This window comes from Hemiscyllium ocellatum, chromosome 6 (genome assembly GCF_020745735.1).
Source record: "Hemiscyllium ocellatum isolate sHemOce1 chromosome 6, sHemOce1.pat.X.cur, whole genome shotgun sequence".
Classification (NCBI taxonomy): Eukaryota; Metazoa; Chordata; class Chondrichthyes; order Orectolobiformes; family Hemiscylliidae; genus Hemiscyllium; species Hemiscyllium ocellatum.
In genome coordinates this window covers 55961106-55975915 of record NC_083406.1, presented here as the reverse complement: position 1 = coordinate 55975915, position 14810 = coordinate 55961106, and the positions used below count along the sequence as shown (strand labels likewise).

The 14810-nt window shown below is 40.2% G+C and overlaps 1 protein-coding gene across 1 annotated transcript in view; it reads left to right on the top strand.

The window, feature by feature from the left end:
• Positions 1 to 7849: 7849 nt before the first annotated feature.
• The window catches only part of LOC132816926 (protocadherin Fat 3-like), a 575577-nt gene continuing 568616 nt past the window's right edge, over positions 7850 to 14810 (top strand). The window contains exon 1 of the mRNA XM_060826951.1: positions 7850 to 11129. Within this exon, the coding sequence (XP_060682934.1) occupies positions 7850 to 11129 (3280 nt within the window). The remainder of the gene's footprint in view (positions 11130 to 14810) is intronic.

Genomic DNA, 14810 nt, shown 5'->3' with positions numbered 1-14810 from the left:
TAGAAAATATTAAGGAATTAAGTCCTCCTTTAGCCATAAGCAATCAGATGCTTCACACTAGGCTTCCCTGCTGTGGGTTTGATCTCTTTCCTCCATGCGAGTAGGTCTCCCGTGTGCTGGGCATGCACTCCTCTGTGATGCCATCTTGCTGCTGACTGCAAGAGTCCACCCTGGCTCACTTTGCTGCAAATCTCCAGAATCCTGATTTGGAACAACATTGAGCCCCAAGCTGCTTCCATGCTCCAGATTGCAAAGAAGTCGCAGTGGCATTGCACCAACCGCCTTGCCCCAGAGACCCAACTGTCAGCCTTCAACAATTGTCATTGCTACTGCCTCCATGACTATCTCCCTGTCAAAGATAAGGTGGTACCAAGAACAAACATAAAGGAAAGAAAAATGAGAAGAGAAGAAAAATGCAGAGTGGATAAGCACTGGCTCAAGAGCCATACTGTGCTGCCGTTTTGAAAGTTGGGGGGAGAAAAACCCATTGAGGTTTGGGCTGGTTAGCAGCCCTGCCTAGGTTCTCAGGGACTTTGATCCACTTCCTTCTAAGACTCTTTAAGGCTATTAACCTCTCCCTCATGTTGTCTTGCCCTCACTCAGTCCCTATGCCCTATTTCTCCCATCCCACCTCCATAGGCACTCATTTACTCTCCTTAATGGTGAGACCTCATGAATTGATTTGAATTTGTTGTCATGTGTACTGAGGCACAGTGAAAAGCTTTGTCTTGCAAGCAATACAGGCAGATCACATAGATAAATAGCATAGATAAGTAAATAATAGGTAAACAGTGGCAAAAACAGGCACAGGCAAATGTTCATAGTTTGAGAGTCCATTCAGTACTCTAACAACAGTAGGGTACAAACTGTTTTGAAACTGGCCAGTGCGTGTGTTCAGGCTTCTGTACCTATTCCCCAATGGTAGAAGTTGTAGAAAAGCATTGTCAGGGTCAGATGGATCTTTGAGAATGCTGGCGGACTTTCCTTGACAGCGAACCTTGGAGCTGGATCCTATAGATGGAGGTTGGCGTTTTGTGATCATCTGGGCTGAATTCACTACTCTGTGACTGTCTCCAATCTTAGATGGTACAGTTGCCATACCAGGTACTGATCCAGACAGAATGCTCTCAATGGCGCATCGATAAAAGTTGGCAAGGATATTCACCGTCATGCCAAATTTCCTCGCTGCCTGAGGCAGAAGAGACATTGTTGGGCCTTTGTAACTACCTCTGTGCTATTAATGTGTGTGTGTGTGCGCGTGCCGTGGTGGTGGTGGGGGGGGGGAGAGGATGGAGGAGAGGAGAGGAGAGGTGGTGTATGAGTAACATCCCGCCAAAAGTCAATAATGAGTTCCTTGGTTTTGCTGGCATTGAGAGGGATTCTTATGTAGCTATTCTTGGTGTGAAGATGTTCTAGGGAGGAGTGATGGGCAAGTGATATGGCATCTGACATGGATCTGTTGGTCCGATAGGCAAATTGGAGTAGGTCAAGAATAGTTGGGAGGCTGGAGTTGATTAATGCCCTGACCAATCTTTCAAAGCTGCATTGAGATGGGGAAGAAAAATTTAATACAACTCTCACACAAACATGCTTCTCAAAAAAATAAAAAGTAACCTACTCATGAATTCCATCCAAGACATCCTTCCAGTGGTCAAGCTTTTGTTGAAAAAAATTCGATCCAACAGCCAAATTGAAAATGGCTCTTTCTTCAAATAATTTCCTCAAACTGAATTCTGAAATTCTGCTTAGATAAGTGCTTTCTAAACTCAGCCAAGCATTCATATGGCTAATTGCCTTTGAGAAATGTCAGCAGATAATTCTATCAGTACCGTTTCCTTTCTTTCATTGTTTTATCTTTCTTGCTCCTGGTGGCATGTCAATTGACACAGTTCAGTAGAGTGTTTAACTTGCACTGACAGCTTAAGCCTGAGTTTTTTTAAAATTGAAGAGCAGATGATTTACCAACTTCAGATAAGCTTTACTGCTTCATCTCAAGACTTTTTTACTATGGACTTGTTTCCACATTGTTAACCAAATTTGCAACATTGTGACCACGTGTTTCAAAGAGAGACCACCTCGTTTAAATCAATGAAACAAAATAAAGTTAAAAATCACACAACACCAGGTTATAGTCCAACAGGTTTAACTGGAAGCACTAGCTTTCAGAACGCTACTCCTTCATCTGGTGGTTGTGGAGTACACGATTATAAGACACAATTTATAGCAAAAGTTTACAGTGTGATGTAACTGAAATTATACATTGAAGAATACATTGTTTGTTAACAAACAAACAACAAACCATTTCAGCGAGTGGTTCCAATTATACATGTTGGACTATAAACTGGTTTGTGATTTTTAACTTTGTACACCCCACTCCAACACCAGTATCTCAAATCATGAAACAAAATAGCTATTGAGCCAGATTTATTTCTGGAATCTTAATTGTTTAATAATAACATCAGCTGAGATTATACTGGAAACTCGGGGTGGGGGGATTGGAAACTGGAAGAGGGAGTAGGGAGAAGGCAAGTCCCCGGCTCATCCACATCCAAGTTCATTGTCTTTCAAGATCTTCTGCAAAGACTGACCCACATGATCACTGAGCAAAAACAGGCAATTTGGCTGCCTGACTCCACACTAGCTCACTGCAGAGCAATCCAATTAGATCAATCTGCATCGTCCTGTAATTCTATTTTGCTCAAGTGCACGTGCCATGTCTTAATAATTATTCAAATTATTCATTGGGCTAGTGCCAGTAGAGTCAGATGTACAGCACATAACAGACCCAACTTGTCTATGCCGACCAGATATCCTAAGCTAATCTAGTTCCATTTGCCAGCAATTGGCCCATATCCTTCTAAACCCTTCCTATTCATATGCCCACCTTTTAGATGCTGTAATTGTATCAGCTCATTCCATACAGGCACCATCCTCTGTGTTAATACGTTATCCCTTAGGTCCCTTTTATATCTTGCCCCTCTCACCCTAAACCTATCCCCTCTAGTTCTGGACTACCCCACCCCAGGGAAAAGATCTTGGTTGTTTATCCTATCCATGCTCCTCGATTTTATAAACCTCTATAAGGTCACTCCTCAGCCTCTGATGCTCCACGGTAAACAGCCCCAGCCTATTCTGCCTCTCCCTATAGCTTAAACCCTCCAACCCTGGCAACATTCTTGCAAATCTTTTCTAAATCCTTTCAAATTTCACAGCATCCTTCCAATAGGAAGGAGACTGGAATTGCGCACAATATTCTAAACGTGGCTTAACCAATGTCCTATACAGTCACAACCTGACCTTCCAACTCCTGTATTCAATGCTCTGCCAAATAAAGAAAAGCATTCCAACGCTGCCTTCACTATTCTATTTACCTGCGACTCTACTTTCAACTATGAACCTGCACAATGTGGCCTCTTTATTCAGCAACTCTCCCCAGGATCTTATTATTAAGTATATAAGTCCTGCTCTGATTTGCTTTTCCAAAATGCAGCACCTCACATTTATCTGAATTAAACTCCATCTGCCACTCCTCAGCCCATTGGCCCATCTGATCAGGATCCTGTTGAACTGAGGTAACCTTCTTTGCTGTCCACTACACCTCCAATTTTGGTGTAATCTGCAAACTTACTAACTGTACCTCTTATGCTCACATCCAAATCATTTATATAAATGACAAAAAGTACTGGACCCAGCAACGATCCTTGTGGCACACCACTGGTCACAGGCCTCCAGTCTGAAAAGCAATACTCAACCACTTGAACACCACCCTCTATCCTCTATATCCAAATGGTTAGTTCTCCCTGTATTCCATCAGATCTAACTTTGCTAACCAGTCTACCAAGAGGAACCTTACTGATGTCCAGATAGATCAAGTCCACTGCCCTGTCCTCATCAATCCTCTGTTATTCCTTCAAAAAAACTCAATCAAGTTTGTGAGACATGATTTCCCTTGCACAAAGCCATGTCGACTATCCCTAATCAGTCATTGCTTTTCCAAATACTGTAAATCCTGTCTTTCAGAATTCCCTCCAACAACTTGTCCACCACCAATGCCAGGCTCACTGGTCTATAGTTCCCTGGCTTGTCCTTACCACCTTTCTTAAACATTGGCACCATCCATTAGCCAACCTCCAGTCTTCCAGCACCTCACCTATAACTATTGATGATGCAAGTACCTCAGCAAGGGGCTCAGCAATCACTTCCAAAGGTTCCCACAGAGTTCTAGGGTACATCTGATCAGGTCCTGGGGATTTATCCATTTTTATGTGTTTCAAGACATCAAGCACTTCCTCCTCTGTAATATGGAAATTTTTCAAGATGTTGCCATCTATTTCCCAACATTCTATATCTTCTAGTCCGTCTCCACAGTAAACACTGATGCAAAATACGCTTAGTATCTCCCCCATCTCTTGTGCCTCCACACAAATATTGCTGATCTTTTGAGGGGCTCTGTTCACTCCCTAGTTACACATTTGTCCTTAATGAATTTGTAAAATCCATTAGGGTTATCCTTAACCCTATTTAACAAAGCTTACTGCCCTTATACTCTTCTAAGAATTCACTCGATCTGTACCTACCATATGGTTTCTTCTTTTTTCTTAACCAAAACCTCGATTTCTCTAGTCATCCAGCATTCACTACACCTATCAGCCTTCCTTTCACCCTAACAGGAATATACTTTCTCTGGACTCTTGTCATCTCATTTTTGAAGGCTTTCCATTTTGCAGCCGTTCGCTTACCTACAAATTTCTGACCTCAATCAACTTTTGAAAGTTCTTGCCTAATACAGTGAAAGTTAGCCTTTTTCCAATTTGAACTTCATCTTTTAGATCCAGTGTATCCTTTCCATCACTGGTTTCAACTAATAGAATTATGGTCGCTGGTCCCAAAGTGCTCCCCCACTGACACCTCAGTCACCTGCTCTGCCTTCTTTCCCAAGAGGAGGTCAAAGTTTTCACCTTCTTTAGTAGGTACATCCACATATTGAATCAGAACGTTTTCTTGTACACACATTCCCCTCCCTCTTAATCCCTTAACACTATGACAGTCCCAGTATGTTTTTGGAAAGTTAAATTCCCATCACTCGAATGTTCTTATAGATAGCTGAGATCTCCTTACAAATTTGTTTCCCAGTTTCCTCCTGACTATTAGGGGGTCTATAATACAATACCAATATGGTGATCATCCCTTTTCTTATTTCTCAGTTCCACCTAAATAACGTCCCTGGATGGATTCCCAGGCATATCCTCAAGTACAGCCATAATGCTATCCCTTATCAAAACACTACTTCCCCACCTCTCTTGCCTCCTTTTCAATCCTTCCCATAGCATTTGTATCATGAAACATTAAGCTGTCAGTCCTTTCCACCCCGAGCCATATTTCTGTAATTGCTATGATTTCCCAGTCCTATGTTCCTAACCATGCCCTGAGTTCATCTGCCTTCCCTTTTAGGCCTCCTGCATTGAAATAAATGCAGTTTAATTTATCAGTCCTACCTTGTTCCTGCCTGTTCTGACATTTTGACTTGCTCCCTTTCCCAACTGTACCAGTCTCAGATTGATCTCTCCTCACAATTTCCCTGGGTCCCACACCCTCGCCTCATTAGTTTAAATCCTCCTGAGCAGCTCTAGGAAATCTCCCTGCTTGGAATGCAGGTTCATAGTTCCTTGAAAATGGAGTCACACGTAGACAGGACAGTGAAGTGATGTTTGGTATGCTTGTCTTTATTGGTCAGTGCATTGAGTATAGGAGCTGAGAAGTCCTATAGGACATTGGCTGTATAGGACATTGGTTAAGCCACTATTGAAATACAATTCTGGTCTCCCTGCTAAAGGGAGGATGTTGTGAAACTTGATAGGGTTCAGAAAAGATTTGTAAGAATTTTGCCAGGATTGGAGGGTTTCGGCTATGAAGAGGGGCTGAGTCTATTTTCCCTGGAGCATCTGAGGCTGAGGGGTGACATTAGAGGTTTATAAACTCATGAGCATGGATAGGATAAATATCTAAATCTTTTCCCCAGGATGACAGTCCAAAGCTAGAGAGCATAGGTTTAAGGTGAGGTCGGAAAGATTTAAAAGGGACCTAAGGGGCAACTTTTCATGCAGAGGGTGGTACGTCTATAGAATAAGCTGCTCAAGGAAGTGGTGGAAGCTGTTACTATAGCAATATTTAAAAGATATCTGGATGGGTATATGGATAGGAAGGGTTGAGGGGGATATGGGTCAAATGAAGCACAGACTAGGTGACTGTTATGCAGAAATCTTCATTCTGTATGTAAAAATTACCCTGAGCCTGCAAGTTGCCTGCTATTTCAACGGTGTTCCAGGCCAACATTTCTGTTGCAGGCTTGCTGCAAAGTTTCAGTGAACCTCAGTGCAAGCTTGACAAACAATATTTAATTTTCTCCTTGGAGAGCTTGCAGCCTGTAAGATGCGCATTACATTCAATAACTTGAAAGCCTAATTCCCACACGCAGCCCTGTCATGACATAGGAGCAAATTCTTACCAATGCTAAAATCTGTACTGAAAACAACAAATGCTGGAGATTACAGTGGGTCAGGCAGCATCCATAGAGAGAGACTTCAGTTCTGATGAAGAGTCATCTAGCCTCAACGTTAGCTTGCTCTTTCTCTATGGATGCTGTCTGACGTGCTGTGGTGTCTTATGATTTTTTGTTTTTCATGAGATAGAATGCCTTTAGCATAGCCAATCCATTGTCACCCATTCTCAGTCTTGTTATCACATTAAATGGGTTGCTTTCAATACAGCTGACCCACTCTTTCCAACTCTGAACTGTCATTATCATGTTTTTTTTAATGCAGCTTTTCCTGTTGTGGCCTATAATCAAAAGTCCCTTTTGTTTACCTGCTCTTTTCATATTTCTCACCACTTGTCTCCCCCCACCCCACCCCACCCCACCACCCAGCCCCATCCAAACACTTGAACATCAATTTTTCTTGGCTGTGGTCAGTTCTGGTGAACACTTACAAAATTTGAAATGTTAACTGCTTTGTCCACATCCACCACTTGTTCTACCTGCCTATCTTCCTTTCCACCTATCCACTCTACCCTCCTCTCTGACCTATCACCTCCATCTCCACCCCCATTCACCTATTGTACTCTATGCTACTTTCTCCCCACCCCCACCCCTCTCTCATTTATCTCTCCACCCTGCAGGCTTCCTGCCTCTATTCCTGATGAAGGGCTTTTGACTGAAACATCAATTTTCCTGCTCCTCGGATGCTGCCTGACCTGCTGTGCTTTTCCAGCACCACTCTAATCTAGACTCTGGTTTCCAGCATCTGCAGTCTTTGTTTTTACCCTATAGGTGCTGCCAGGCCTGATGAGTTTTGCCAGTTTGTTTTTGCTTCAGATTTCCAGCATCTTCAGTTCTTTGTTTTATAGGCTTTTTTAACTACTTATTGATATTTTTCTGATTATTGTTTCAAAGGTTGCCATTAATGTTAAACTCATCAACCTATAGTTGCTAGACTTATACATCCTCTTGAGACAAGTCCAATGAGTCTAGTTGTGCATGTGCCGATTCCAGAGATTGCTGTCAGTTTTGACGGATGAACAAACACCGACAGTAGCAGTTTTGCTGTTTATGCCACAGAATTGAAGCTACTGTGTTTTGTGATTGCACTATAGTTCATCTCGTAGTTAAATTCCTTTTAACCCTTTTGAATGTTATTGATTAAGTAAATTGCTACTCTTGGTTAGAATATTCTACTATTTAAAGTATTAGTAAGAATGTGTTTCTAGACAATGTAATTGTGTACATTACCCTAATTCATGACTTTTTATTATATCAACATTAGAATGGAAGAATGATGGAATGGATCTAAATATGGATTGTGGGGCTGGCACGCCACTTTCCTTCCTCTGCCTTGCTCTTCTGCTGTTCCAGCTCTACAGTTTTAATTGCCAGGGCCACCAGTTTCAAGAACGAGCTTTGCCTGCAACCTTCCAGTTTACACATTCTCGCTATAATGCCACTATTTACGAGAACTCTGCTGCAAGGACTTATGCCAACAGTAAAGTTAAAATGGGGATAAGCTTGACTGATCGATCATGGGACATTAAATACAGAATTATTTCTGGAGACGAAGACAGCTTCTTCAAAGCAGAAGAGGTTTTACTGGGGGATTTCTGTTTCCTAAGGATAAGGACTAAGGGAGGCAATTCTGCCATACTGAATAGGGAGGTTCAGAACCACTATTTACTTATTGTGAAAGCTGCAATTAGAGGGGAAGCCCTGGAGGCATGGACAAAAGTAAACATTCAAGTTTTGGATATGAATGATTTGCGGCCTTTATTTTCTCCAACAACATATTCTGTAACAATTCCAGAAAACACACCATTGAGAACAAGTATTGCGCAGGTGACAGCAACTGATGCAGATATAGGATCAAATGGAGAATTTTATTACTATTTTAAAGATAGAGTTGACATCTTCGCTGTACATCCAACTAGTGGTATTGTTTCTCTCAGTGGCAAACTGAACTGTGATGAGAAAAGCCAATATGACTTGGAGGTTTTAGCAGTGGATCGTGGAATGAAACTTTATGGAAACAATGGAGTAAGCAGTACAGCAAAGCTAGTCATTCATATTGATAGAATCAACGAACATGCCCCAACACTAAGTGTAGTGTCTCACATTCCCTCCTTGATGGATATTGATCCTATCTATGCAATTATCACTGCAGATGACCTGGATGATGGAATTAATGGTGAAATTGAATCAGTTTCTATTGTGGCAGGTGATCCTCTAGGACAGTTCCATCTTGTTAGAACTGGTTTAGGGGGTAGGGAATATAGGATAAAGTCAGCAAAACCAGTGAACTGGGAAGACTTTCCTTATGGTTATAATCTTACTCTTCAAGCAAAAGATCATGGAACCCCTCAAAAATTCTCTGCAGTGAAAATTGTACATATTAAAAATCTGGAGGAAATTGAAAACAAAGTATCTTTTGCAGAGGATGTCTATGAAGTGGAGCTGAATGAATTTGCTCCCCCTGGAGCAGTAGTTGTTGCTGTTAAGCTAAAGCCTGAACCACAGAATGTGGAATATAGTCTTGGTGCAACTGAAGATGCTCACTATTTCTCCATTAATTCCCAAACTGGTCTGGTCACCACGGCAGAGCATATACGTGAGAAAGAGTATTTCATATTGGAGGTGATGAGCAATGTCAGCGAAATGAAAGTTCGAGTTGTGATAAAAGTAGAAGATGCAAACGATCATACACCAGAGTTTCATCAACTGTCATACGTGACATCTATCAATGAGAGCATGCCTGTTGGAAGCAGTGTTTTAGTTGTTACTGCGACTGATGATGACCAAGGAGAAAATGGATATGTAACATACAGCATTGGCAGCCTGAACTCATTACCTTTTGTAATAAACCAATTTACAGGTGTCATCAGCACAAGTGAACCACTGGATTATGAGTCTTCGCCTCACAGTTACAGGTTTTTTGTTCGGGCCTCAGATTGGGGTTCACCTTATCGACGTGAGAATGAAGTAAACATAACTATAAATGTGGAAAATGTGAATGACAATAAGCCCCTCTTTGAAAAGGTGGACTGCCGAGGAGTGATTTCCCGTGAGTTCCCTGTTGGGGAACAAATAACCACAGTGTCAGCTATTGATGTTGATGAACTAGAATTGGTAAAGTATAGGATTGTTTCTGGAAATGAGTTTGGATTCTTTGATCTAAATTCTGACTCTGGTGTGCTTTTCTTGTCAAAAACGTTGGACGGTGCAAATCCAAAAGGTGGACTCTTTACACTTAAGATAACAGCTACGGACGGAGAGAATATTGCTGATCCTATGTCTCTTAATATTTCATTGGTGTATGGTAAACCAACTACAAAGGACTATGCATGCACAGAAACTGGAGTTGCAAAGAGACTAGCTGAAAAATTGCTCAAAAGGGTTAAAATAAACAAGTCAAAAATGGAGGATTTATTCCTTGATCTTTATTCAATTAACAGGCAGTCTCCGCAGTTTGATAAATCCTTTCCTTCTGAAGTAGCTATTCAGGAAGATCTTCCTGTTGGCAGTATGATTGTTAAGATCCCAGCTTCTGATGCAGATAGTAGTTTCAATGGCAGAATTATATACACCATCTCTGGTGGCAATGTTGATAGTTGTTTTAATATTGAAATGGAAACAGGATGGTTAACAGTTCTGATGCCAATGGATCGTGAATTAACTGATAAATACATTCTTAACATCACTATTTATGACTTGGGGTCTCCTCCAAACTCTGCCTGGAAACTGATGACAATCCATATTCAGGATGCTAATGATAACAAACCTCGTTTTTTGCTGGATAGTTACTCCGTTAGCATTCCAGAGGACACAGTGGTTGGTACAGAAATAGTTCAGATTCAGGCTACGGATGAAGATTTGGCTCGCAACGGTGAAATAATTTACACACTATTAACAAATACCCTCCAATTTGCTATTAATGCCTCAACTGGCATTGTTTATGTGACTGGGTTGCTCGATCGTGAATTACTTGCTAACTGTACTCTGAAAATAGAAGCTCGTGACCAAGCTGACATTGGTCATCAACTATATTCTGTGGTAGATTTGGAGATCATTTTAGTGGATGTTAATGATAATGCTCCTCATTTTGTTCCTTCAAGTTATTTTGTTAAGGTCCTTGAAGATATGCCTGTAAGTGCTGTGGTAACATGGCTTGAAGCTCATGATCCTGACCTTGGTTTAGGTGGCCAGGTGCGTTATTCTTTGGGAAACGATTATAATGGGAAGTTTGAAATCGACCGCATCAGTGGAGCAGTACGTCTGTCAAAAGAACTGGACTTTGAAAAACAGCAGTTCTACAATCTGACAATTCGTGTTAAAGATAAAGGTCGGCCCATATCGTTGTCCTCCGCATCCTTTATAGAAATTGAAGTGGTTGATGTGAATGAAAATCTTTATGCACCACAGTTTTCAGAGTTTGCCAAAATGTCATCTGTGAAGGAAAGTGCACCAATTGGGACAAGCGTTCTACACGTGACAGCAAAAGATGGTGATGATGGAAGGGATGGACAGATTCGGTATTCTATCCGAGATGGCAGTGGTCTTGGTCGTTTCACTGTAAACGAGAATACAGGTAGGACTGACCACACAGCATGAAAGTAATTTATTTACATTGCATAACATGTAAACATGACATTTTAAGAAGCATTGTTAATTCATTTAAGTATCTGACTGCTATAAATTACTAAATCGTCTACAGCAATAGGTAGTACTCATGCCTTTTTCTAATGGAGAAATTGTTTAAACATGAGTCAAAATTTCAAATCATTTCTGGGATAAAAATGTGTGATCTTGCAGATAATATGTTGAAAATTTGTTCATGTTTGCTTAAACTGTGTTCTTAGTCTTGATTGTTTAAAATTACTTAATGTTAATGGATATTTGTTCACCTTTAAGCTGTTAGTGTAATTTACTATATTTTGTAATTGTTCACCACTAGCTCATAAATGATATTTCCTTAATTCTAATTGGGACAGATTGCATTGAACAATGTTTGAACATTGCATTTAAAATGAATATTCAATATACAAAAAAAGAACTAAGGCATAAGGCCTGCATAGGTGTCCCCAAAATGCATGAAGGCTTTTGATATTGCATACTAAGTTAAGAAAAGCCCTATTAAGCATAATTGAGGTAAAAGTTGCAAGCTGGGTGCTACATACATTGTTTTAGTGATTATTTCAGTAGCGCTTATATTAATTCTTATTAACTCTAGGCCAACATATATAATTGTGAAAAGATGCTAAGTATGTTGTCCAAAACTTGCCATATTTTCTAACAAATTCTGAAACTCCAAAAATACCATGTAAAGCATTTTTGATGTGACCAGCCAATTAGTTATTTCTTTAGTTTTAGTTTGGAAACAAGGAGTTGCGACTTCCTTGGGAAGCTGAGTTTTGTCATGCAGTATGCCCTTGACATTATTGTCATCGTTAACACGTGTTTTTGAGCTCATACTGTGAAAATACCCTTTAACTGTATAAAATATTTAAATTCATATTTTAATTGTGTAATAGGCTGAATTCCAAGTCGCACTGTGTTGAAAATAGTCTGTTTGGATTTCTTCCTTTTAATATCTAAATGCTGAACAATCACTCTGTTGGCCTGAGCTGAAAAGCAACATGTTAAATTATCGTGACCTGTACTTTGCACAACAGTAAATAAACTGTTATTTTACTGGTTGTCTTGTGTCCCAAGGCTTAGTGCAGTTGTTTAATAAATAATATTCTAGTTAATTAGTCAGAAGGAATGCCAAAATGGCAATTGTTTTGCTGAGTTCATCATAAGTTCCAGGATTCATGCTGTGCTTTCTTCCTTAACCTAATATTTTTTTAAAAATTGGAGTCTTAAAAATTCTATTATCGTTTTATTCTAAGCCTGGTCCTATGCTGTAATTAGTGACAAGTTGTCATAAATATTACTAATTTGTCCTTTGGCTCATGCCTGCTCTTGGTTCAAATCTCACCATTCCTTGCATATTCCTAAGCTTTTCTAAAAGTTTGTAAATGCCCTATCATATCTCTCTCCATCACTACCCTGGCAGCATGGTCAAGACTCCTCCTCAATCTCCTTTCGACTTCCCCACCCTCTCCCCTTAAATACATGCCCCCTAGTTTTAGACATTTCAACTCTGGGTGGTGTTGTGGAGGGCAGCGAGCGAGGGGAAGATTCAACTGAAAACCCAATCTATACATCTCAATTTTATAGACTTCTATCAAGTCTCCACTCAGTCTCTGCTGTTCCAGAGAAAACTACTTGAATATTTTAAAACCCTTCTTTATAGTTCATACTCTTTAATCCAGGCAGCATTCTGGATGTCTTTTTTGTAATGTGATGACCAGATTTGAACGCAGTACTCCAGGTGTGGCCTAACCAAAGTCTTGTAAAACTATAATATAACATCCTGACTCTCTTGTATTCAATTCCCCAATGAATAAAGGCAAGCATGCCTTCACCACCCAATCTACTTTTGTGGTCACTTTCAGGGAGCTATGGACTTGAACCCTGAGGTTCTTGTGCACATCAATGCTGTTCAGGGTCCTGCCATTAACTGTATACTTTTCCTTTAACATTTGATCTCCCAAATTGCAGCATCTCACTTACCTGGATTAAATTGCCACTTCTCTGACCATATCTGCAACTGATCTGTATCCCATTGTATCCTTTAACAACCTTCTACACTATGCACAACCCCATTGATCTTTATATCATCTGCAAACTTACTAACTTACCCATCAACATTTTCATCCAAGTCATTTATATGTATCACAAACAGCAGAGGTCCCATTACGGATCCCCGTGGGAACACCACTACTCATAAACCTCCAGCCTGAAAAACACCCTTCTGCTACTACTCTCTGCCTTCAATGGGCAAGCCAATTCTGAACCCCCACACAGCCGTGCTGATGTGAATCCCATGCATCTCAATCTTCTTGATAAGCCTGCCCTGAGGTATTTTGTTGAAAGCCTTACTAAAATTACTAACATCCACTGATCTACCCTCATCGACACTTTTGTCACCTTAATAGTCTTTAATAGTCCTTTGGTTTTACAGAGCCTGAGTATTGTTGAAAAAAAAACAAATTGAAGTTTTTTGGCTTATACCCATTGGGGCAATCCACAACAATACCAACTTTGGACAAAACCGCCATTTTATATTGTTTGAGAGGAGAGTGCAGCTTGGTATGTGATGTCATGCAGAGTCCTCTTGCCAAGCAATCGATACTCTTCTCTCAGGTAGTATAAATGTTGTCTTCCCTTACTTTGATATTTCTTGTGGATGGTCTTAATGGGTGTAAAAGGTAAAATGTTTGAAAATGTATTTTTCAGAAATACTCCAACCTGTTTGAAGTTGCTTGCAGAGCTCAGTAGTGTTTAAAAATTTACTTGAGCAATGGTGTATATTACTATATTTGTCAGTGTAAGCTACGTATTAATGCTGATTAAAGCCATATGTTTTGAGGTTATCTTTTCCCCGAAAGTTTGACAGGATATGGAGGGATATTGAAATTGCTCCATATATTGAGATTCAAGAGACAGTATCGACAAGTATTAGGTGGAAGAAATTAACGATTAAATGGTAAAATCTGTCTTCATTTCAGTATAGTGTGAAATACAGTGACATTCTGACTAAATATAATTATGGACCTTTTGAATTATGTTAAAATTATAACTCTGATCCTTCAAGCTGTCAAGTGCTTCCCAATCTGATACAGCCAGTTTTTTTTTCAGATTTTCTGCTTTTTGATTAAAGCAGGAAAACACAATGTAGCATCTCCATTATGAGTCTAGGAAATTAAGTGGAGTTAGGGAAAAGGAGAACATCTCTTTTTAACAATATAAATTTTGAAAGGTTTAAGTCCTTTGAATAGGTGAGTAATCAAATAACCAGGTTGGTGAGATATGTGATATGGAACAGGTGGATGAGAGAGGTGTGTGGCTGTATTGAACAGGAAGGTGATAATGATTAGTTTGGGTAGTTAATTTTTTTTGGTGGTCAGTGGGTTGTCTGGTCAGTTTGAGGGGTTGGGTCATTAGATAGAAAACTAGTTGAGTGATTGGGATTGACAGTTGGTGGGTGAGTGAGTTGGGTCAACAAGGGTGTGTTCGTCACTTGTTCAGTGTTTGTCATCTCCAGTGTAAGAGGTGAGTGGTGGACAGGGGATATTGTGCTATTGTGGGATGGATAGGCATTAGGTGTTTTTTTTGTAAGGTAAAGTCGTTATAGTCCCAGAGGATCGTAGGTTGTGTTCTC